Genomic DNA, 24,531 nt, shown 5'->3' with positions numbered 1-24,531 from the left:
TCTTTGGTATAAAGGATTCATAGATAGTTGTGAAAGGTTCTAGTAACGGGGTTGTACACGACATACATGAAAATATATTTATTTTACTTAGTCTCATTGTTATTATCATGAAAGGCATCATGGGTGATTTTGAATTGAAAAATATTTTATCATTAAACTTGAAAATGTATATGATTTTCAAGGAGCTTCCGCAGTGAAATTGGTTTTCTTGCATATGATTCGGGTGCATCACATAATTTAGTTCGCTCGGATTGGGTAGTGTTCCGGGTGCCGGTCACGTAGTTTTAGGTCGTGACAATAGGATGACCATGATGCATTAGAACAGCTCTAATGCATGTTCTACTGACATCTGTTTCTACTACAAAAAAAGTAGAATAGTCTGGCAGAGCTAGGACTAGAGCAGTTGTTAAAGCTAGCTTCAGTGCAGAGAAGGCCTAAGCAGTACTTTCAAACCATTTGAAATTATCCTTCCGAAGTAATTCAGTGAGTGGTCGACTGATGAGATCATATCCTTTGATAAATTTCCTGTAATACCCTACCAGCCCTAGGAAGCCTCTCAGTTGTTTGAGTGTTTGGAGTAGGCCAGTGTTTAACAACTATGATTTTCTTAGGATCTATAGATACCCCTTCACTAGAGATGAAGTGTCCTAAGTACTCCACCCTTGCAACTCCAAAGACACATTTAGATTGCTTAGCTAGCAGACTGTTATGCACCATGACCTCAAACACCTGCTGCAAGTGTAATGCATGATCCTGCAAATTCCTGCTATATATTAGAATATCATCAAAAAAGAGCATAACAAATTTCCTTAGGAAGTGATGAAATAGGTGATTCATGAGCCACTGAAAGGTAGAAGGAGCATTGGTTAAGCCAAATGGCATGACCAAATACTCATAATGGACCAAGTGAGTCTTGAAGGTTGTTTTGTGAATGTCAGCGGTCACCATTCTTATTTGATGATAACCTGATCGAAGATCAATTTCAAGGAATACCACTGCTCCAGCTAATTCATCCAATAAGTCATCTATGATAGGAATAGGAAATTTGTCTTTGATAGTACATTGATTCAACTCCCTGTAGTCCACACATAATCTCCAGGAACCATCTTTTTTGCCTACCAACACCATAAGTGATGCAAAATCATTGTTGCTATACTGAATTACACCTTGCTGCAGCATGTCTTTGACTAGTTTTTCAATGATGTCTTTCTTCATAGAGGAATATCCGTAAGATCGTATGTTGATTGGTTTAGTCCCAGGTTACAATGGAATGCTGTGATCAAAAGCACCTCTTTGAGGAGGTAAGGTGGCAAGCTCTACAAACACCTGATAGTACTGAGATAGGAGTTCTTCAATGACAGTAGGAGTTTGGAACTCCTGAAGAAGGTGCAGTACATTAAGTTGATTGGTTGACTGTAATGCAAGCTCAGTAAATAGTACTTGTAACATAAAGAGTTGGACATCATATCCATTCATTTTATTAATAGCCTTGGTGCTCGAGAACTTACACTCCTCAGATACTCCTTTGAGTAGACGGAATGTGCCCTGATAAGTGAAGGACATAGTTAAGGATGTATAATCCATGGTAACTGGCCCCAAGGTTTTCATCCACAATACTCCCAAAACCATATCATATTTCCCTACTGGAAAGACAATGAGATCAAAAGTGTAGGTTATGCCTTGCAACATCCATTGAAAGTCTCTCACCACCCCAGAAGTGGCCTCCATGGAGTTATTACCAAGGCTGACATAGCCAACCTTAGTGGGAGCAACTTGACAACCTAGACTTTTAGGCAGACTCACAATCTATGAAATTGTGAGTACTTCCTCCATCCAAAAGAATTTGCAATGGCCTCTTGTTGCTATAGCTAGTCACATGTATAGTTTGTGCCCCTTGTATGCCACTCAGTGCACACAATGAGATCATAGGAGGATCTTCTTCAATAACAAACCATTTCTCATTAGCAGCATCACCATCTGTCTTTGGTACTACTTCTTCTGATCTTTCATCATCTCCTTACTCCAAGTCCAATACAAATAATTGCTTAGGGAGTGTGCACTTACGCCCAGGAGTTTACTTGTCATCACAAACGTAGCATAATCCTTGTGCTCTCTTAGCCTGCATTTTAGTTGGGGAAATGGTCTTTCTGTTCTTAGGAGCAACTAGAGCTCGATGAGTAGATATGGCTAATTTAGGTACTGGAACAACACTGGTAGGAGTAGTTTGGACTGTGCAGAGTCACAACTAGGCCTCTTCATAGCAAAAGAAGAGTTATCTCCAGAGTTAGACCTTTGTGCCCTAGCATTAGCAGCCAATGTTGCTTCTGCTAATCTGGCTAACCTATGTGTTTTAGATAGGGCCTGAGGCTCATGCATCTTCATAGGATTAACCAACTCATCCTTAAGTCCACCTATGAAACAAGAGATGGCTTGGCTTACAGATAAATCACATTGAGCTAAGAGTCGAGCAAAACTAAAATGGTCTTCCCTAACTGATCAAGTCCGTCTCAACTGCTTTAGTTCTAACATAGGATTAGAGAATTCTTCACTAAAGGTCTCAACCAAAGCAGCCAAATATTCATCCTAGTTAGAAAGCTCAATTGATTCACGACACTTCATGTAAGACTAATGGCATTCCAATGCCTCATCATCCAAATTCATTGCAACTAAACTCACTCTCTGATTCAGAGTAGTGTTATCAACATAATAGTATTGTTCAATTCTATACAACTAACGTTTTAAATTTTCTCCATTAAAATGAGGAAAAATTAAATTATGACCTCGATTTGTATTAACACCATAAGGATTTGGACCAAGGATGCCTTGTCCAAATTGTAGCACCTTATCCCTAGCAGTCGAAGTAGAAGCATTGTCCTTTGATTGCTGACTTAATTGAAAGTCATCGAATGAGTTTTTGAGGGAACTTACCATCTGAAGCAGCTCAGCATGGCATTTGTCCAAGTCTTCTCTTAATTTCCACAGTTTCTGATTCATTTCTTCTCTTAGATCTAGTTGTCGAGCTGCAAGATCTTCATATTGCTCCTGCAAATCCATGGGTTGATTTCCTGTCACAATATCGATAACTCTACGTGGTCCTATTGTCTTCGAGCTCTGATGCCAATTGATACCAAATTCTGGTATCGAGAAGCAATGTAACAGTAATTACGAAGAAGAAGAGAAGGAGGAGAGGAAAAGGAGAAGAGAAGACGAGCTGAGAATAGAGAAGGAGAGAGATCAGAGTTCAATTGTCATTCAAAATATGTGTTCCTCTATTACAATTGTCCTATTTATCAATGAAAATGGAAAGGAAATGCATAAGCTGAAAATTAGAGCTTAACTAATTTTCTTCTCAACTGAAATTTATAAACTAGCAATAACAAACACGTGAATAGGCTTAGGCGTGTGCTTCCATAGCATCTGAACTGGCAGCAGCTGAAATATGTGTATCAACAATTCAATTTTAAATATTTGATTATAATTTTTACACAATGTAATTGATATAATAACGAGTTTGGTGACTCAAAATATTATTATGTCCATACACAAAATGAAAAAGGGCCAAAAATATCCCTCAAATATGGGAAATAAAGTAAATTTACCCTTATTTTGGATTTAGCCCCAAATAATATATTTATCATTAGTGGATTAGTTCAAATTTACCCCTCAACTATGGGAGAAGATCCCCTCTAGTATTTTTCTATCCGGTAATATTGTGCATTGATAGATACTAGCCAGATATAAACTACAAAATTAAGGGTTTTGTTTTATCCTTCGCTTGAATTTGAACCCAAATATTACCTTATCAAGAGCAGACTAACTCATATTTGCCCTTCAAAACTAATAGAATGTATTTTTTTTTATCAACCCTTTTATTTTATTATCAAAATTTTTATTTGACTTCTATTACTAAACCAACGAGAGAGAATAAAAAGAAGGGGGGAAAAAAAGAATATGTAATTGTTTTCTTCAAAAATACATATCAAAAGTAGAGATTCACAAAATATTCTCTTTTGCTCGAAAGATAACTATTGTCTTCTCGGTTATAGTTTTTGTCATTTTGAGATCAATACTCTCTTGTCTACACAATTGCAACTATATGTGGATTCTTGAAAATTATTTATGTTCCTATGAAAAATAAATGAAATTTTAGAATTGGTGTTCTGTTTAATTGTTGTTCATTTTCAGTAGAGTAAACAAAATATATATGAGAAAGACAAGGATATGATAAGTCATTTTTTACAAGAAATTTTTGGGGTTAAGATTATTGTTTTGCAAGGTGGCGCTCCATCTTAATAACAAAAATATATTTTTAATGGGTAAAATAAGAAGTTGAAAGTTCGTTAATTTTGAGGGTGCCGATCTACTCATGATAAGAGCATATTTGGGACCAAAGGTTAACGGAGGGTGAATTTATTCTGTTTGGTATAGTTAAGGGGAAAATCTGAACCAATCCACTTAATAATAAAGGCATGTTTGGGACAAAATTCAAAATAAGGTAAATTTGCTCTATCTCCCATAGTTGATGGGATTTTTTTGGCCCTTTTGCCGTATAGAAGAAGATAAAAGTATTTCCCATACAATTTGAAATAAAGGAAATAAAGAACAGCAAAATCCATTAGGTGAAGGTGTTCCATGAATAAATAATCTGTTCAATCATACACTTCATAGAACTAAAAGAAATGCTACTGTTATTTCGAAAGATTGATCATTTCAAACATTCTGGAAATTAAGGCTGCAAAGAATGTAACTTGTCAAACAAAATTTCTTGTCCATTTACTTCTTTAATTTAAACAAAGACTGATGTATTATTTTCAGCGAACTTGAGCTGATTAAGCTCCGCAGCTCTATTTGACCACACAATGAAATTCAAGAAAGTTCACATGGTAGGGCGTCCAAAGAACATGCCATCTTTGATTTTTGACCCCGGCTGCATCTCAACTATTCATCTTTCCAGATTAACCAACATAACCTTCTCGTGGATCGTCATAATCAGCGTAAATTGGAAGTCATTCCTGATTTTAAGACACTTGTTTTCATGAAGAAAATGTTTTTCCAAACATGTCCAACCGAACATGGCAAAATTGGAAGACATTTTCCATACTAACCACACCCTATAAGTGTATTTAAGATGTTGTAGCACGTAACATACCTTATTTTAGTTGAATCCTTTCTTCAAATGGTTCCCTATGCAGCTGAAACCATAAAGGGAAACGCTAGGGATTTACAATAGAGAACAAATTTACATCAATTTTAGTGTTCCCTCTGATGTATAAGCTATATGTACATCACTACATACGGTATACAAAAGAATGATCATGAATTAATAAATGAACTATGTACCCCTTAACTTCTAACAGGGATAAAAACTGCTACAAAAACCTCAGCCTAAATATGTCATGAAAGGAAGTTGGCAGACACCCTAAGAGCAGGAATGCCTTTGTCTTTTTCTCTCTGATTCTGAACTCAATATGAAAATTCATTGCCTCTGAGGGATATATACTTTTTAACCCATATTGAAATGTCCTCTAAGCAAGCCTGAGCTTTAGGAGTTTTCTGAAGCACATTAAGAGTAGCAAAGTCATGTACAGAATCCTTGTAATCAAGAAGAGGGGCATCAATGTTCACTCTTCGAAGCTCCTCTGAATATGCAATAGCCCTGTCTCGCATCCAATCATGCTGTGCAACCACTGTAAGTGTTGGTGGCATATGCTTTAAGTTCAAGAGTGTATCTTTTCCTGGTACAAGAGGATTTGCAGCTAGATGGTCCAGATTGAAATTTGTTTCCGGGAGGAAAAGTTTCCAAGCAAGAATGCATGTAGCTTTATCGTAGAGGTATGAGTTTGCTAGTTTCAACTCTGAATGCGTAGGAATGTCTCCAATGAAGAAAGGGTACATTAGAACTTGAGCCACTACTTTTATAGGATCCAAAAGCTTTCCTGCCTCAACAGCATATCGCGCAACATAATTCGCGATATTGGCTCCACAGCTTACTCCAAGGAGGACACACCTAGAAGATCAGATTGAACCAAGTTATAATAACTTCTTGTATCGTTTCTCCTTAAGCCATGATCATTTCCATCTTTCACAAAAATTCTACAATAAATATACATATACAGGTTTGGGAGGCAAGTAACTTAGTTTCATTTGTGCTTCTTAAGATCACCTAATAAACTGAGAATGTTAAAAAGAGAGCTGACAAGCAGGTTTTGAAGAGGGATCCTATACCTTAGTTATGATTTCATAGAGCCTTTTGACCATGGTTTTACATGAATTTATCACACCATCTCACTTCAAACTCTAATGTGACTCCTCAAAATTCTCCGTTTCCTAGGTCTGAAGAATTAAAACACCATCACAAGGCCATCTCCGTTTAGCTTACAGCTCAATGGATCAAATATAAGAAGCACACAGAAGTGGGAAAAATAGTTAACCATTAGCAGTTTTGCCTAAGGTCAATGTGTTTGCATAGTATTAGCTGGTGATGCTCTCCATATAAAAAGTATCCCTCAAGAACGGCATATTTTTATATTTGAAAACTCTCTATGAAAAATGTTCTTTCAGCCATAGAATGTGCATATCTAAGGCCACAAGTTTTTAAGGGTACTCCGTCTTTCTTAAATTCTGTACTCATTTAATCGACAAGAGTGAGTTACTCTAGTGGTGAGCACCCTCCACTTCCAACCAAGAGGTTGTGAGTTTCTTGGAGGGAGGGAGCCGAGGGTCTATCGGAAACAGCCTCTCTACCCTAGGGTAGGGGTAAGGTCTGCATACACACTACCCTCCCCAGACCCCACTAGTGAAATTATAGTGGGTTGTTGTTGTTGTACTCATTTAATCGCCATGAAGTATAAAATTTAAAATTAATAAACAAAGCAATCAAAACAGGTATTCACTATGCCAAAAGCTTCAACATTGTATAACGCGAGAATAAGTAATTAACTGAAATTTATACCTTGAAGAGTCTAAATGAGCAGCTAACCAAGGGTCAACCATAGAAGCTCCAAATCCATCAACAATTCGCCTTCCACTACCCTTCTCCCCATTACCAATCCATTTATCCAAACTCGACCTTCCACATTCAGCCAAGTTAGCTTGCTTAGCTAACCATTTAATGGCCATAACCCCATCTTCAAATGCAGCAGGATACCGACTCTCCGGTGCCAGCCTATACCCAACTGAGACCACAATCACATCACAAGATTTCGCCAATTTCCTACAGAAAACGTCATTAGAGACTGTATCAATCCCCCCACTCACCCATGCACCACCATGAAACTGCAAAATCACCGGCAATTTCTTGCAACTGTTCCCATTTTTATAAATTGGCACATAACCCCCATAAACCCCTTCACTGGAGACCGAATTTCTTAGAGCGGATTGAGGGAGGAAAATTCTGAGGGAGAGATTTGTCAAAGGATCAATATGAAGGTCCTTAGTTGCAACCCCATCGTTAGAGAAGCTAGGATTACAAGTGGCAGTGGTTTCATCAGCGCGTGAAACGACACCGTTAAAAGGGTCTGAAGTTGAGGATTCGATTAAGGTTTGTAATCGGCGTTTAAGGTTGTACTTGAACAGTACGCTATAAACTTTCACCATTAAGCTCGGCATTTTCTCCGTTAACAGATACTCTATTGAAATTTGAAGGAAGTACTAAGATTTTAAAATGAAGGAATTAAGGAAGCGTTGAAGATTAAGAGGTCATCGCCGTGGAGGAATTTGTTTCGTTCAAAGGAAAAGACGGAGAAAATGGGACTTTTCAGCTACGGAAGCTTCCATTAATGGTTTTGAATTCTTCGGTGAGCGGTTGCTACGCGTGGGCGTCAGCCATGAATCATTTGAATTTGGCCGAGATTACACGTTAGTGTATAATAATAATAATAATAATTCAATTAACATAAGAGGATTTACCACATTATTTTGATAACTACTTGTAGTCATTAATTTTTAAGTGATTCTTGTATAAATATTTTTTTTATAGAAAAGTTTACATTTCAGAAAAACAATTACAATGTCACATCTTTGAATATGACCTAAAGTACTTTTTAAATCTCTTTTGCCACTTTACTATAATTCTCCCTAATATCAACAGGATTCAATAATTTATAAGTATATACTAATATTTATTTTAAATTACTTTTTTCCATTTACACCCTATAGTTCTTTCACATGAGGAATGCAATTGAACCACTTTCCTACTACCAAATTTCGCCCCTGAGTTCAAGCCAATTTGATGCCATGCGGTTTTCATCGTCGGCTTTTTCTCTCTCTCTTCGATCTGCCCGTCGTTTAGTTGGGCATCCCGGGCTGCCGTAGAATTAAACATCAGTGCAGTGGGGCAGGTTGACAGCCCCCCTATTGGCTTCATGGTTGGTGTGTATTTTTCAGGTTGTTAGCCACGGCAGTTGGCGACGAGGGTGAGGCGTACGAGCGAGCAGCGCGGAGCAGCCTTAGTTGGTGTTTGCAAAGGCCAGTGGGAGTTGGAAGGAAGTACGTCAGTTTTTCGCGACCTCGGGTGTGCACCAAGTCAAATTTTCAGGTTTTATTCTCGGGAATTGGTACCTCCCGCTTTCCTGTTTCTCTTCTTTGTGTTAGTTAAATTGTTGACATTTTAGTTCGCATTAGTTTAATCATATTATTAGTGTGCCTGTAGTTACAACTTGTTTTCTTCTAATTTGGTATGTTGCCTATTTTGTGTTAGTGATTTTTCTTAGTATGTCGTAGGTATAGTGGATGTAGTCTGGGATGGAAGAGTAAGGTCATGTCCTCAGGGAGGGCAGGGGTGGGGACAGGGGGTGGGACGGGAGGCAAGGGAGGTAAGGGGAACAAAAGAGCCTATAGATTGAGAATTGGCTCATGGAACATAGGAATATTGACGGGTATGTCTATAGAGTTGGCAAAGATTCTCCAGAAGAGGAATGCCAATATAGCGTGTGTCCATGAGACTAGATGGGTAGGAGCGAAGGCGAGGGATGTGGACGGGTATAAGCTGTGGTACTCTGGAGTCATAAAGGATAAGAATGGAGTGGGTATTTTGGTGGATATGGATCGTAGAGAGTCTGTGGTAAAGGTTAGGTAGGTGAATGATAGATTAATGACTATTAAGTTAGTGATTGTAGAGTGCACCATAAATATCATTAGCGCTTACGCACCGCAAGCGGACTTGGATGAGGAGGTTAAAAGGCGCTTCTGGGAGGGGTTGGATGAGATTGTGCATAGTATTCTGCCTACTGAGAGGTTATTTATAGGAGGCGATTTCAATGGTCATATTGGGTCCACTGTTGGTGGCTTTGGCGAGGTGCATGCCGACTTCTGTTTTGGGGATAGGAACGAAGGAGGTACTTCGCTGTTGGATTTTGATAAGGCATTTGAGCTGGTGATTGCGAACTCTAGTTTTCCGAAGAGAGGGGAGCATTTGTTTACTTTCCAAAGTACGGTGGCAAAGACTCAGATTGATTATCTTTTTCTCAGGAGGTGTGATAGAGGGCTATGCGAGGATTGCAAGGTTATACCAGGTGAGACCTCAAGAGATTTGTACGAGGACGACTAAGGATCAGGTGGGGATCCTTGACTAAGGATAGAGCTCAAGAGTTGGAGGGGGGTTATCGGCTATGAGAGTCTAGAGGAGTAGTGGGACGCGAGCGCTATGCGGATGATGACGACTAAATGTATAAGGGAGGCGGCGACACAGGTGTTAGGAGTCTCGAAGGGCTACTCTGGAGGGCACAAAGGCGACTGGTGGTGGAATGAAGTGGTCCAAGGTAAAGTAAAAGTGAAAAAGGCGGCATACCTGAATTTAGTAATGAGAACATGCGAGGAGGAGAGGTATAAGGTAGCTAGGAAGGAGGCGAAGTTGGCGGGCTAAGACTGCAGCGTTTGGTCGTCTGTACGAGGAATTGGGGGACAAAGGCAGGGAGAAGAAGTTATTTCGGCTGGACAAGGTGAGAGAGAGGAAAGCTCAGGAGCTGGACCAAGTGAGGTACATCAAAAACGAGGACGGTAGAGTATTGATGGGAGAGGCTCAGATTAAGCGAAGATGGTAGACTTACTTTCATAGACTTCTGAATAAAGAGGGGGATCGTGACATTGTGCTAGGTAAATTGGGGAATTCCGAGAGTCGCCGAGACTTTATGTACTGTAGACGTATTAAGGTTGAGGAGGTCGTGGGGGCTATGCGTAAGATGAGTAGGGGTAGAGCAACCGGGCCAGATGAAATTCCGTTAGAATTTTGGAGGTGTGGGTAGAGTAGGCTTAGAGTGGTTGACTGGGTTGTTTAATATTATTTTTAGGACGAAGAGGATGCCGGATGAGTGGAGGTGGAGAACGGTGGTACCGTTATACCAGAACAAAGGTGATATCCACAGTTGTAACAACTATAGGGGTATCAAGTTACTAAGTCATACCGTGAAAGTTTGGGAGAGGGTGGTAGAAGTGAGGGTGATGAGGACAGTGTCTATATCTGCCAACCAGTTCGGGTTCATGCCGGATCGTTCAACTACGGAAGCTATCCATATTTTTAGGAGGTTGGTGGAATAGTACAGGGATAGGAAGAAGGATCTGTACATGGTGTTTATTGACCTAGAGAAAGTATATGACAAGGTCCCTAAAGAGGTTCTTTGGAGATGCCTGAAGGCTAAAGGTGTGACTGCTTCCTACATTAGGATGATTAAGGATATGTATGATGGAACTAAGACTCGGGTTAGGATAGTGGGAGGCGACTCGGAGCATTTTCCGGTTGTTATGGGGTTACACCAAGGATATGCACTTAGGTGAAGGACACACTAACACGCCATATTCAAGGGGAGGTGCCATGGTATATTTATTCGTTGATGACATAGTTCTGATTGATGAGGTGCAAGGCAGCTTTAACGATAGGTTGGAGGTTTGGAGACATGCCCTTGAGTCTAAAAGTTTCAAGTTGAGTCGGACAAAGACGGAATACCTAGAGTGCAAGTTCAGCACCGAGCCGAGGGAAGTGGGCATGGAAGTGAGGCTTGAATCATAGTCATCCCCAAGAAAGGCAGTTTCAAGTACCTTAGGTCGGTTATCCAAAAGGGATGAGGAGATCGACGAGGATGTCACAAACTGTATGGGGGTGGGGTGGATGAAATGGAGGTTAGTATCTGGAGTCATGTGTGACAAGAAAGTGCCACAGATACTCAAAGGTAAGTTTTATAGAGCAGTGGTTAGACCAGCCATGTTGTATGGGGTTGAGTGTTGTCCAGTTAAGAACTCACATATCCAGAAGATGAAAGTAGCAGAAATAAGGACATTGAGGTGGATGTGTAGGCACACTAGGATGGATAAGATTAGGAATGAAGATATTTTGGTGAAGGTGGGCATGAGTCCTATGGATGACAAAATGAGGGAAGCGGGGCTCAGATGGTTTGGGCACGTATGGAGGAGAAGCCCAGATGCCCCGGTAAAGAGGTATGAGCGGTTGGCATTGGCGGGTACGAGAAGAGGTGTAACGACCCGATTGGTTATTTTGAGAATTAGCATTTCATTTAGTGGCTTAAGGTTTCGAGCAACTTTGGATTGTGTATCATGAGTTGCGTGTGTGGCCGGGTTCGATTTTCGAATGATTCAGGATTAATTTGGAAGAATGATTCTTGTTTTAGAAGCTTAAGTGGCTAGAGTTGACCGGACTTTTACTTTTGTGTAGACGACTCCGGAATGGTATTTTGATGATTTCAATAGCTTCGTATGATGAATTTGGACTTAGATGTATGTCCGGATTTGGATTTCGAAGTCCGTAGGTTGATTTGATGTATTTTGGCGAAAATTAGAAAGTTAAAAGTTTGGAAGGGTGAGAGGTTTTACCAGGATTTGACTTTGTTGATATCGGGTCAGAATTTCGATTCCGAGAGTTGGTATAGCTCTGTTGTATCATTTGGGACTTGCATGCAAAATTTGACGTCATTCTAGGTTGATTTGATATGATTCGGCGCGATCTGTAGAAGTTGAAAGTTCATAAGTTCATTAAGTTCGATTTGAGGTGCGATTCGTAGTTTTAATGTTGTTTAATGTGATTTGAGGCCTTGAGTCGGTCTGCGTTATATTATGGGACTTGTTGGTATGTTTGGGCGGGGTCCTGAGTGGTTAGGGTGAGTTTCGGGGTGGTTTCAGACCATTTCTAGTACATTTTTAGTTGCTAGCTTTTTGCCACAGGGGTGTGCATCGCGATCGTGGACTTTGGGTCGTGTTCACAAAGATCAAATTGTTGTTTGGGGCACTGTGAATCGCGATCGCATAGAAGAAAATGATGCTATCATAGGACTGATTTTGGAAGCTTATATCTTGTAATCTATAAGGAAATTAGAGATGATCCAAAATAAAAGTTATAGCTTTTTGTGTCTAGTTTTCAGAACATCAAACCGTTTGTCATTTAGAGTTTTGTACAAAAGGTTATGGCTGATATACTATAGGCCGTCTGAAAAGAGTTTGGGAAGTGTAATGGAAATTTTCATCGCGATCGCGAGGAAATGGAGGGTAAAATATGTGCTGGAAAATTTTTGAATCGAGATCGTGTGGTTGGTGACCGCGATCGCGAAGGATACCTCTGGAGCAGTGTTTAAAGTACTCTATGTCGAAGTCTTGGTCATTTTTATCATATTTTGAGCTATGGAGCTCGGATTTGGACGATTTTGAAGGAGATTTTCACACTTTGGATTGGGGTAAGTGTTCTTTACCTGCATTTGACTATATTTCATGATTCCATATTTATTTTTATCATTAAATTAGTGATTTGAATTGGAGAAAATGAGAATTTTTGTAAAAACTTTCAAAAATATAAAATGAGGATTTGAAGGCCGATTTGATGTCGGAAATAGATAATTTTGGTATGGTTGGACTCGTATCGAAATAGAAGTTTGGATTTTTGTGAATTTTGTCGAGTTCCGAGGTACGGGTCCGGGGTTGACTTTTTAGTTTTCATTAAAGATCGAAGTTTTATTATCCGGAATTATTTTCTATAATTTTTATTTATGATATTGAGTTATTTTGGCTAGATCTGAGCCGTTCGGAGGTTTGTTTCACATTAGAAGGTCATTTTAGAGTATTAATTTAGCTTATTTGAGGTAAGTATCTTGCCTAACTTTGTATGGGAGAGCTACCCCTTAGGATTGAGTTGTTTGTGCTATTTGTGTTATGTCGAAGTTGTGTACACGAAGTGACGAGTGCGTACTCGGGCTTATATGTGAAAATTAACCGGTTTAGACCCTTAGGCTTCTTTCATGTATTTATTTGGAATTGTTAGCACATGTTATATCTCTTATTCCTTATGTTTACTATCATATGCTTTATTTAAAGTTGTCGTTACACGTCACATCCTTTAATTTTCAAGTTTACTCTTATATGCTTTATTTGAAATTGTTACCTCTTTTATTATTATGTGACTTTTTTTATTGTTGAGTTACTCTTAATTGAAGTTGTTGTTACATGATATCTTTTTATTGCCGGGTCATTCTCATGCATTTAGACGTAGTTGCTAGTTCGTGCTATCTCTTTCATTGTTAGCCTATTTCATACACTAGAATTCAAAGTTTGCCATTTTTTGGAAATACCTTCATCATCGAGTTGATCCTTAAGAAATTAATTGAAGTTGAAGTTATTGAAAATCATTAATCTATTTTAATTGAAGTTGAGTTTAAAGGGAGTGTTGTTCATAGTTGAGTTACTTTCCCGTTTATTTTGTTGTTATTGAGATTCTATATACATTGTGTTTGGGATGTGGGCTATTTGTTGTGGAAATATTGATATTGTTGGTTCTTATGGAAATGTTGTGTCCTATAGGAACTTGTGGTACGAGTTGATATGTCATGTTGTTGTGATGTTTGCACATGTAAATTATTGTCTGAATTGGTTATTTTTATGCGGAGCGTAAGGGTGGCTTCTCATCGTTGTTGTTATGCGGGGTATAAGGGGGGCATATCACCGTTGTTGATTGTGCGGAGTGAAACGGGTGACAATTGTGTTATTGTCCAGGCGGAAAGGGTGGCTATCATATAAAGTGATACAGGTGGCTATCGGAGTGATAAGAGTGGCTATTATACGGAGTGATACGGGTGGCTAATGATATTGTCACGGCGGAGTGATACAGGTAGCTATCGAAGAGATAAGGGTGGCAATGTCAGGGATGATGTGTGATGGCCTGGGGGTAGTATGTTGACGATATTCGTGTGTTAGTATGATTCTCCTTGTGTAAGTCATACACCTTACATGACTTGTTTTGTTTCTTTCAATGAGCTACTCGATGTCTTTGATATTACTTGTTAACTTGGGCTGTAATAGTACACTCGCACAAGCATACACCGTAGCATGCCACTTATACCGGTTCAGGTGTATGAAACTTAATATTTATTGATCATGCGCATGTATTCTTGTATTATCTACTTTCATGTTGATATTAAGCTTGTGACCATGCCGTACGGATTGTGATATCGAGCCGTGGCCATGTCGGACGGATTGTGATATTGATCTTATGACCATGCTGGGCGAATTGTGATTGTGAGCCTGTGATCATGCCGGACAGATTGGAATATTGGCACGTGGGTTGTCCATGCGATTGTGACTAGACATGTGGGAACAAGGTGTCGTGAGCATATGATTTGTGGTTTGAGACTCGTGACTTATGGTTATGAGATGAGGTATCTTGGAGTAATTCGTTGTGAGACATGTGTTGGAACGACTTGCTTGTTGGTTGACATCTATTTCCCTTATATGTTCTCGCTGGTACTTTAACGGTGTTATGTTACTTTAAATGTTTAAATCGTATGTTGATTCGTGATGCCATTTACTGATTCCTGCTTTCATTATTAGCTAAGTATATTGCACATGTTATTTTGACTAGTAGGTGTCTTGACTTGTACCTCGTCACTACTCCACCAAGGTTAGTCTTGATACTTATTGGGTACCGATCGTGGTATACTCATGCTATACTTTTGCTCATTTTTATGCAAATTCAGGTATTGGAGATATCGGACTTGGGCAGAGTTAGCTTATTGATCGCGAGGATTCAAGGTAGAGCTGCTTGGTCATCGCAGTCCCTTGGAGTCATTTCCTTTTATTGTACTGTTATCTTGTCATTTGAACAGTATTATATTTCGATCTTTGAGATATTTCCATGTATTTAGCTAGACTTCATGACTTTGTATTACCTAGTCTTAGGATGTTGTTATGATTATTGCCGCGTAGACTCATTTCGCTTTTGTTTCGGTATTTATATAAAACTGTGTTCTAAATTATCATTGTTAAACTGGCTTAATTGTTATAAGTAATCGGCTTACCTAGTCTTAGAGACTAAGTGACATCACAACTCTTGTGATGAGATTTTGGGTCGTGACAAGAGGTAGAGGGCAGCCTAAGAAGTATTGGGGAGAGGTGATCAGATATGACATGGCGTGGCTTCAGATTTCTGAGGACATTGCCCTTGATAGGAAGGTGTGGAGGTCGAGCATTAGGGTTGTAGGTTAGGAGGTAGTTGAGCATTTTTCTACTTCGTAGCGATGTGAGGCTAGTCTGATAGGGTTTTGTCTTTGACTGCTAATGGTTAATATTGTGTTCACACTATTCTCCAAATTTTCATTGCGCCGGATCTTATTTACTGGTTATTGTTATTGTTGTTCATCTATTTTATGATTTTTCTGATGCTGTCATTATTTTTATGATTTTATGTTGATGATACTGATATATTGTCTCTTTTCGTCTTCTTGAGCCGAGGGTCTATCGGAAACAATCTTTCTACTCCCTCGGGGTAGAGATAAAGTTTGCGTATACGCTACCATCCCCATACCCCATTGTAAAATTTTACTGGGTTATTGTTGTGGTAGTTTTCACTACACACAACCACGCACTGTTCCACTATTTAAATAAGTTAAAACGGAGAAATATAATGATCTTTGACTTTAATATTAGTAATAGGAGTAATAAATAACGGACTCTAGAGTTCTTTATTCAGCTCATTGAACTGTTCCGAGCTTCACTTTTTAGTCCTTGAAAAAAAAATACCAATAAATCACACCAAATCGATAATTCAAGTCAAACTCGAAAAAAAACGCAATTGTGATTTGATTTGGTATTGGAAAAAGAACCTGACCATAATTGGTTTGGTTTGGTTTTAACTAAAAAAAAAAGTCAAATAGAAACCAAACTAACCCGATAGTATATTTTTGTATAATTTTTAAAAATATTTTATACATATAAATATTTATTAAAATTTAATTTATAAATATATCTTAAACTTTTTCACAGTCTTATCTATTAACATATTATTTCAAGTTTGGACTTAGCATCCTTGAATGGTAAATAAATTTTATAGCCCATAAATGTAGTAACTCAAACAAAGTTCAAATCAATACTAATGCTAACAAAAGATATTCAACTTAACACTAGGAATGACGATATTGTTGGATATCTATTTTTTAGTTTTACATTGGTTTATAATGAAAATGCATAACTTAGTTTATCTTTTTTTTTAGTGCTTAGTTATGTAATTAATAGTACTTATTAATTGTACTTATTTTAGCATGACCTATATATAGTATTTTTAGATTATGTTAATTTTCACTATGGCATATTAATTAACAATATTTGCTTCATGCAATTTTATTATCTTTGTTATTGAATATTTTAGTATAATGATATGACTTATCTCATAGTATTGTATTATTTACTTGGAAAAATAATATATAGTTGTATCTTGCTAGGACTAAAGAAATTTTGGAGCACAAGTTGCATATTTTGTGTTATGAAGACTTTACTAGAAAAAAACCCGAAAATCCGGAAAAAAAAAACCGAAAAACCTGAGAAAAATCGAGATTGAAAAATTCGACTTCGTTAGTTTGGTTTGATTTGATAATTGAAAAATCCGAACCAACCCGGCCTATGTACACCCCTAAGCTTAAGGCTTCATTTCTTAGATTATACAAGCAAATTTAAAGTATTATTCTTAACTGACATGAAATGAACGGTTCTATGAGGTCAAATTCCAAGTCAAACGAAAATTACGATTTTACAGTGTCTCGTGCAATATTGCAATTACCTTGTAGGAGAGTGAATCCACCTTTGCCTGAAACATTGTTTTGGGAATTTGACCCGCCTCGCGCCATAACTATAGAATTTGAAATCCATTTAGATGCAATGGGTCTTGAAGACACCTTAAAGATAAAAATAAAGTATATATCCAAGACTTTATGATATCTCACAGTCAAGATCCACTTGTTTTGTGGAATGACTTAAAGGAAAGATATGACAAACTAAAGTTGGTCACACTTTCACAAGCACGATATAATTGGGCTCATATGAGGCTCCAAGACTTTAAGTCTGTTTCTAAATTGGAACTCTATGGAGATAATATCACTAACTATGATATGCTTGAAAAAATATTCACAATGTTTCATGCTTCCAATATGGTCCTGCAATAGTAGTATCAAGAGAAAGGTTTCAAGAAGTACTCTGAGTTGATTTCTCTTCTCCTTGTGGCTGAACGAAATAATGAGTTTCTCATGAGAAATCATGATAATCGACCTACTGGGTCTACATCATTGCCCGAAGTAAATGAGGTGTATTCTCATTATGCTAAGCGTGGAAAAAGTCGTGGTCGTGGTCGTGGCCAAGGAAGAAATTTTCCTGATGTTAATTATCCCCCAAAGAAAAATAACCACCAAAAATAGAAAGGGAAAGATGAGAAGCCAAAAGCAAAGGGTTCAGAAACTGAATGCTATCGTTGGCAGTGGAAAAGGGCATTGGGCAAATATATATCGTACACCAAGATATTTGGTTGAGCTTTATCAAGCATTTCTAAAGAATAAAGGCCTTGAAGTTAATTTTGTCTCTGACAATGAATTTGACATCACCCAATTGGATATGGCAGACTTCTTTGAGCATGCTCATGGAAAAATAGACCACTTGATTGGTGATGAATCCGTGGTTAAAGATGTTGAGTAATTTGATTTTTATTTTTACCTATTCGTAGTAGCTAGTGAATAAATAACAAGTAATCATAGTTTTTTACAGGAGTAGTAGTCATTAGTATCAATTAGTATTATTTTTTTTATGACGTAGTGTTAGTTCGTTTTGATTAAATATAGTTCTAGTATTCATTTTAAACAATGTTTCAGTTTGCTTAGTTTTCAAGGATTAATATATTCTTTACTAAAGTAATGTTGTGATGTGAAAAGATAAATTAGTTACTGGTTTTGGACATAAAGGGTACGAATGCATGTCTTTAAATTGATCATATTAGTGTACTAAAATATAATCACTGTTTACTCGTAAAACGATACAATTGAATTTATAACGTGGTTTATAGATACGTAAATTAATTTGATCCAAAACTATGAAATAAATAAGAACAGAGATAAGATTATAAAATAACTTAAAGAAAATATGATCTTGGCTATGAGTTTAGCTTCTCCGATAGCAATAACAAGAACAATATTAAGAATAAAGTAAAAAGAGCAAATTGGTAGAATAAGATCTGAATTGTAGCTTTTGTATATAGAATGTTTCATGTCAAACAATGAATAAAAAATTCCCTATTTATAGCTCTATTCAGGAAAACAAGATCCCCAAATCAAGATCTTCTTGAATGAGAATAAAACTCCTATTGATGGTTGTATAACAGTTGGTAATTAATATAGAGATTCCTTGTAACGGCTGCTCATAATGATATCCTTTCCAATCGATGTCTTACTTACAAATCTTTGTCCTCGGTTTTAATGCCTTCGGAACTCACTCAGCATCGGTCACATGCTTGTATACGGTGCCAATAATTTGCTGACTCATATCATACTCGTTTTCAGTTTTACGTGTCATCTCGTAATTCGCCCAACTGTCACTAACCAATTTTATCCCATATAGATAGTCCCCCTACTTTTCGGTGACACAACTTTGTGTTATCGTGAAGTAGATAAGACCCCTTTTCTTGGCGAAAAAGTTCCTGAACGATTTCTGACACTCGAAAGGACGCACGTCTTTTCGCATTTAAGGACCCGAACACATGTTATCCCGTGATTCAGCAAACATTTTTGCCAGTTTTCAAGGTAATCATAATCACAAATTTTGCCATATAAACTTCTCCACTACTCATCATTTTTACCTCTTCACTTTTACAAATTCTTCTTCTTCTAATTTCTTTAGAACCCTACTGTAAAAATTCATCTTTCTCAGTAAAATCTCCCTACTCTAATTTCCTACCATCATGTCTTCTAACACCGATGTACTCGGAAACTCCAACCTTCTCTTCGGTGGTGGCCCTAAAACGAATAAAACAAAGAAAGTTGATATTGAATACGAACCTCCTACCATTAACTCCATCATACCCCTTCAACTTAACACCTAGTTAGACCTTCAACCCCAAAAAGAACATGTTAATCCCAAAAATGACAGACGTTAGCTTGTTCACAAATATCCTTCTTCCATTCGTCTTTCTAGCATTCCCATCGTGAACAAAGATTTCGAATGGAGTAACATTGAATTATTTGCCCCCAATGAGGTGTAAAGGGTCACCTTCTCCAAACCAGGATTCATGTATGTTTATACATACCCATTCACTTTGAGATTAGGTCAAGGAATAGACCCCATAATTTTAGAATTCTACCATCCTTACCAAATCTGTTTGGCTCAAGTAGGCCTATCAGTATGGCATACAGTGTCTTGATCTGGAAGCTGTGTTCCGAGATCGAAGAAACCCTAACTCTCGCACACTTGATCAACCTCTATTCCCCAAAGATTTTACGTTGAGGTGTGCAACATCACCTGTTATATTTGAATCTTGGAAACTTTTTCGTAAGTCTTCGAATATCTTTTTCTTTCCGTGTTTAAAAAAGACTTCCCTCCTTAGTTAACTTTGTATTGTCCTTATTCCATCTACTCATTGGGAACCACTACAAGGTTAAGAACTTGGCTCGATGGTGCAGAAAAGTTTAGATAGTTTTACACTGGAATCTCGAAGATGGAAAGAAATGGCTCCTAGATTTAATTGGAAAGCCAAAAACCATGGTAAGTAAAAGTTCTTCCTTTCTTCTTTCAATCTTTCAACATGACTTAGAATCAATTTACTAACTCTTTTTTGCAATACATTGGTCAACCGGATGCTCAACCAGGAGAGCTTCACACACCACAACCGGAAAAAGTTCAAGGACTCTTCACGAAAATAGGATTAGCTGAAAATGCTGCATCTCGTTTTTGAATCCCCATTGTTACTTCCGGTCAGAGGAGTTATACCCCTGACATTCCTCCGCCATCAACTTCTAAGCCAACTGCAACTGCATCTCCTTCTACACCAGCTGATACCTCTTCATCGGCCCTATCCGAACAGATAGAAGATGTTACTTCCTCACGGTCATCCGACTAAGGAAATTTGGGAAACACTTACCCGACACCCACTCAAAACCCTGATGCAAAATAGAGTGTCATGCTTACGATTTCGAATGAGTGCCACTTACTCTCCAAGTCAGTGGAAGTCGCCAACTAATTGAAACCTCTGGCCACAGACAGATATTGGAGAAAAATGGACTCTCTTTTTGGTGAGTGTCTGATCAACACCAGTATGCACTGTTCAGCTCAAGTATCAATTTAATCTTCTTCTTTTCCCTTCCTTCTTTCTAGACTTTATCTTTATACCCTTAATTTTCAATTTTTACAGGCTGACCTCCTTGCTTCTGAGGATCTACAAAAGTTGATCCTGGACAAAGAAGAACTCACTGCTGGATGCAACCAACTTGCTACCAAACAGAACCAGATTGTCAAGCGCCTCCTTGTTTCGGAAGAAAACGTTGCTCAAATGGGCGAGCTCGAGGCTCAATTACAGCAATCCGAGCAGGATAGAATGGCCCACAGCCAAGAAGTCTCTCAATTACATGAAGATCTAAAGGCGGGGAAGGCCAAATAGGCTGAACTGCATGATGTCGTGACTGCCCTAGCCGAGCGTGAGTATGCTTTTATGGAGCAAATCAATAACTTGGAGGCTAGCTTATTCTCCAAAACCAAAGAAACTACCGTTGCTGAGGAAAAGAGAGCCAGAATGGAAGAAAGGTTCAAAAAGGTTATGGAGAAGAACCAGCTTCATGCGGCAACTAATATTGAACTTGATTCCAGGATCAGTATTGTGAGAGCTAAAAATGACAAGCTTCAATCCAAAATTGAGAAACTCAAGGCTAAACTCCAACATCAAGAAGATTATTTCCTCCTCGAGAAAACCTATGTCATTTATCACATGAGGAGGAAGACTTTAGAGGAGGCCAGAGAAGGCATTGCAAACATTTATGATTGCATTGCCAAAGCTCGTTGATTGGAGACAAGTGCTCTCGAGAACTTCCCTGCTCGGCCAGTTGCTTCTGACTCTTCAAACACTATCTCTGATTATTCGAGAACTGAAGAGGAAGATAAAGAAGAAGAAAAAGATAAGGATGAAGGCCTTGATCCGGATGTGGAACAACCTTCACCTGTAAATGAAGCCAAAAACACTTCCCTTCCTTCGGACCCCGCAAACGAAAAGAACTGATGTATATATTTTTTTCTTTGTAATTATGACAAAACTTACTTATTAAGTTTGGTTGTTTAAGTAATGAAAGAAATCTTTTGCTTACTTATTGTGTAAAAAATATTTTTTTACTTAACTGATAAAGAGCAGAATTCTTTTTGTTTTTATCCGATAACTATGATCCTGGCATTCACACTTCCTGTATCTACCCTTTGACTATGAGGGTTTCATAAGAGAGGGCCGTTATGTTTATGGTGATCTTGAAGATGACGTCTCATGTTCATTCCGATACAAGCATTTGAAGTTTTAATTAACTTTCAAAAGAAAAATAATTTAACATATTATTGAACAAGAACTAAGATAAAAATAAAAGGATTTTGATTTATTCCTTTCATCTTTAAAAGTATATTTATATAAACATTCATTTGCTTAAATAAATAAATCTGCCAATACATGTGGCTAAGTTGTGCAACTTATTTCTATGGGGCTAAATATGCAGTTCGTCCTCAAAAGAAATAGACCCTAGATCTAACAGTCCCTGATCTTCGTGAAACTTTTAGTGCCTTATTCTGTAATAGTTCCCCTCAGTGTTTGGATGCTAAGTATGAGAATTCGAACACTGGAGACCTTTCTATCATCGATGATCTATCTTTGTAGTATGCTTTACATTGATGCCTCATTAAAAACCTTGCCAGAAAAACCCAATTGGGACAAAAACTAGACGAAGGGAAAAAGAGTAAAATACATACTTTCAGAATCAGGAAGGATCTTCGACAGTAATACCTTTTGAGATGAGACATGTTCCAATTGCTTGGAAATTTAGCTCCATCTTGATTCTCCAATTGATATGAACCTTTTCCGGTTATAGCAAAAATCCGGTAAGGTCCTTCCCGTGTTGGTCCCAGCTTCCCAGCATAACCTTCTCAACTACTTTGAGTTACTTTTGCAAAACCAAATCTCTGACTTTAAAATATCAAAGATTTGCTCTGCGATTGTAATATCTTTCCATTCTTTGCTTTTGTGTCACCATCCTTACATACGCCAAATTTCGATGCTCTTCACAAATCCAGTTTAATCAACAATGCTTCATTATTTGCCTCCTCGTTTGTTCTAGAATACCTTATGGTCGGCTACCCAATCTCCATAGAGATCAATGCTTCTGCACCGTACACAAGTGAAAATAGTGTTTTACCCGTGTTTGATTTCGTTGTTGTTCGATATGCCCAAAGCACACTCGGTAGCTCATCTGGCCAATTACCTTTAGTATCTTCTAACTTTTTTTTGAGATTTTTAATTATTATCTTATAGGTAGACTCTGCTTGTCAGTTAGCACTTAGATGGTATGGTGAAGATGTAATCCGTTTGATTTTCAATCCTGCCAAAAACTTTGCACCTTTGCAAACTATAAATTGCGGTCCATTATCACAAGTGATTTCTTTTGGTATTCCAAACCGACAGATGATGTGATCCTATATGAAATCTATTACTTCTCGTTCTTCGATCTTTTTATGAGCACATGCTTCAACCCATTTAGTGAAATAGTGAGTTAAAACCAAAAGAAATATTACATGCCCGGGTCCTTGTGGTAAGGGACCAACTATCTCCATTTTCCATTTCATAAATGGCCATGGTGATATCACTGAATGCAAAAGTTCCACTGGTTAATGCACTAATTGTGCATGACGCTGACATTTGTCATATTTTTGTACAAATGCCTTCATGTCTTGCTCTATCTAAGGCCAATAGTAGCCAGCCCTTATCAATTTGAGAACCAACGAGTCTGCACCGGAGTGGTTCCCGTATACTCCTTCGTGAACTTCTCTCATCACATAATCAGCCTCTGATGTCCCTAAAAATCGAGCCAATGGTCCTTGAAAATATCTCCTGTATAGTTGACCGTCAACAAGACAATAACGAGCAGCTTTAGTCCGTAGTGCCCGGTATGCTTTTGGATCTTTAGGCAATTTGTTATGCCTTAAATACTCTATAAACTCATTTCTCCAATCCTAAATTAGATTAGTTGAGTTAACTTCATAGTATTCGTCCACGTCCAATACCGAATGAAACAGTTGAACGACCGCCCCGGAATCATCTCCTTTCATTTTGTGGACGACCCCAAATTGGCCAATGAATCTGCCTCTGTGTTTTCTTCTCTCTAAATGTGTATAATTGACCATTCCCTGAACCGGAAAAGTAATACTTGATCATTATTCAAGTATTGTTGCATGCGCTCCTCCTTGGTGTCAAAAATTCCATACACCTAGTTCACTACCAGCTGGGAGTCACACTTTATTTAAATTACCTTAGAGCCTAGTCCCCAAGCTAATTCAAGTCCTGCAACCAAAGTTTCATACTCGGCTTTATTGTTAGTTAATGGAACAGTTCTAATGGCATGTCTCAAGGTTTCTCCCGAAGGAGTGATTAATCCTATCCCGAGACCAGACACTTTTGTGTTAGAAACTCCATCTGTAAACAAAGTCTAAACACCTGATTCCGTCCCCGATACCAACACTGCCTCTTTAGAAGCTAAAGGCATAAGTACCGGACTAAAGTCAGACACGAAGTTGGCTAAAACTTGTGACTTGATCGCAGTCCTGGGTTTGTATTCAATGTCGAATTCACTAATTTCGATTGCCCATTTGGCCAATCGACCCTATAATTCAGGCTTATGATGGACATTCCTCAAGGAAAAAATTGTCACAACGGCTCTAGGATGATATTGAAAATAAGTCCTAAGCTTTCGAGAAGCAACTACGAGAGCTAGGGCTAGTTTTTCAAGGTGCGCATAACGTGTCTCTGCTCCCGATAAAACTTTACTAATATAATAAACAGGAAACTGCGTACCTTCCTCCTCTCAGACCAGAACAACACTTACTGCTACTTCTGAAACCTCCAGATAGATTAACAGTTGCTCTCCTTCCTTTGGTTTTGACAACAAAGAAAGGCTAGACAGGTACCTTTTTAGGTCTTTCAATGCTTGCTAGCATTTTGGTGTTCACACAAAATCGTTCTTCTTTTTCAAAAGCGAAAAGAAATTATGACATTTCTCT

The 24,531-nt window shown here is 38.1% G+C and overlaps 2 protein-coding genes across 2 annotated transcripts; one reads left to right on the top strand and one right to left on the bottom strand.

The window, feature by feature from the left end:
• Positions 1-5,131: 5,131 nt before the first annotated feature.
• Positions 5,132-7,793, bottom strand: LOC104101070 (probable carboxylesterase 11). Its single transcript, XM_009608480.4, has 2 exons — positions 6,953-7,793; positions 5,132-6,007 (listed from the first exon to the last, which is right to left on the bottom strand). The coding sequence occupies exons 1-2, from the start codon at positions 7,606-7,608 to the stop codon at positions 5,464-5,466; spliced, it is 1,200 nt and encodes a 399-aa protein (XP_009606775.1). The 5' UTR covers positions 7,609-7,793; the 3' UTR covers positions 5,132-5,463.
• A 965-nt stretch (positions 7,794-8,758) lies between these two features.
• On the top strand, positions 8,759-9,547 carry LOC104101076 (uncharacterized). Its single transcript, XM_009608487.2, has 2 exons — positions 8,759-9,026; positions 9,117-9,547. Exons 1-2 carry the CDS (start codon positions 8,759-8,761, stop codon positions 9,545-9,547), a joined length of 699 nt encoding a protein of 232 aa, XP_009606782.2.
• The last annotated feature ends 14,984 nt before the right edge of the window (positions 9,548-24,531 follow it).

This window comes from Nicotiana tomentosiformis, chromosome 12 (assembly GCF_000390325.3).
Source record: "Nicotiana tomentosiformis chromosome 12, ASM39032v3, whole genome shotgun sequence".
NCBI classification, from domain to species: domain Eukaryota; kingdom Viridiplantae; phylum Streptophyta; class Magnoliopsida; order Solanales; family Solanaceae; genus Nicotiana; species Nicotiana tomentosiformis.
The sequence above is the reverse complement of the archived record's forward strand: the minus strand, read 5'-3'. Positions and strand labels throughout refer to the sequence as shown.

Bases quoted from the DNA above. Each gene is read 5' to 3' on its own strand.
- LOC104101070 (XM_009608480.4), bottom strand. From the start codon at position 7,608: ATGCCGAGCTTAATGGTGAAAGTTTATAGCGTACTGTTCAAGTACAAC. The intron at 6,008-6,952 runs GTATAAATTTCA...CTGATCTTCTAG, and splicing joins GCTCATTTAGACTCTTCAAG to GTGTGTCCTCCTTGGAGTAA.
- LOC104101076 (XM_009608487.2), top strand. From the start codon at position 8,759: ATGTCCTCAGGGAGGGCAGGGGTGGGGACAGGGGGTGGGACGGGAGGC. The intron at 9,027-9,116 runs GTATTTTGGTGG...TAGTGATTGTAG, and splicing joins AAAGGATAAGAATGGAGTGG to AGTGCACCATAAATATCATT.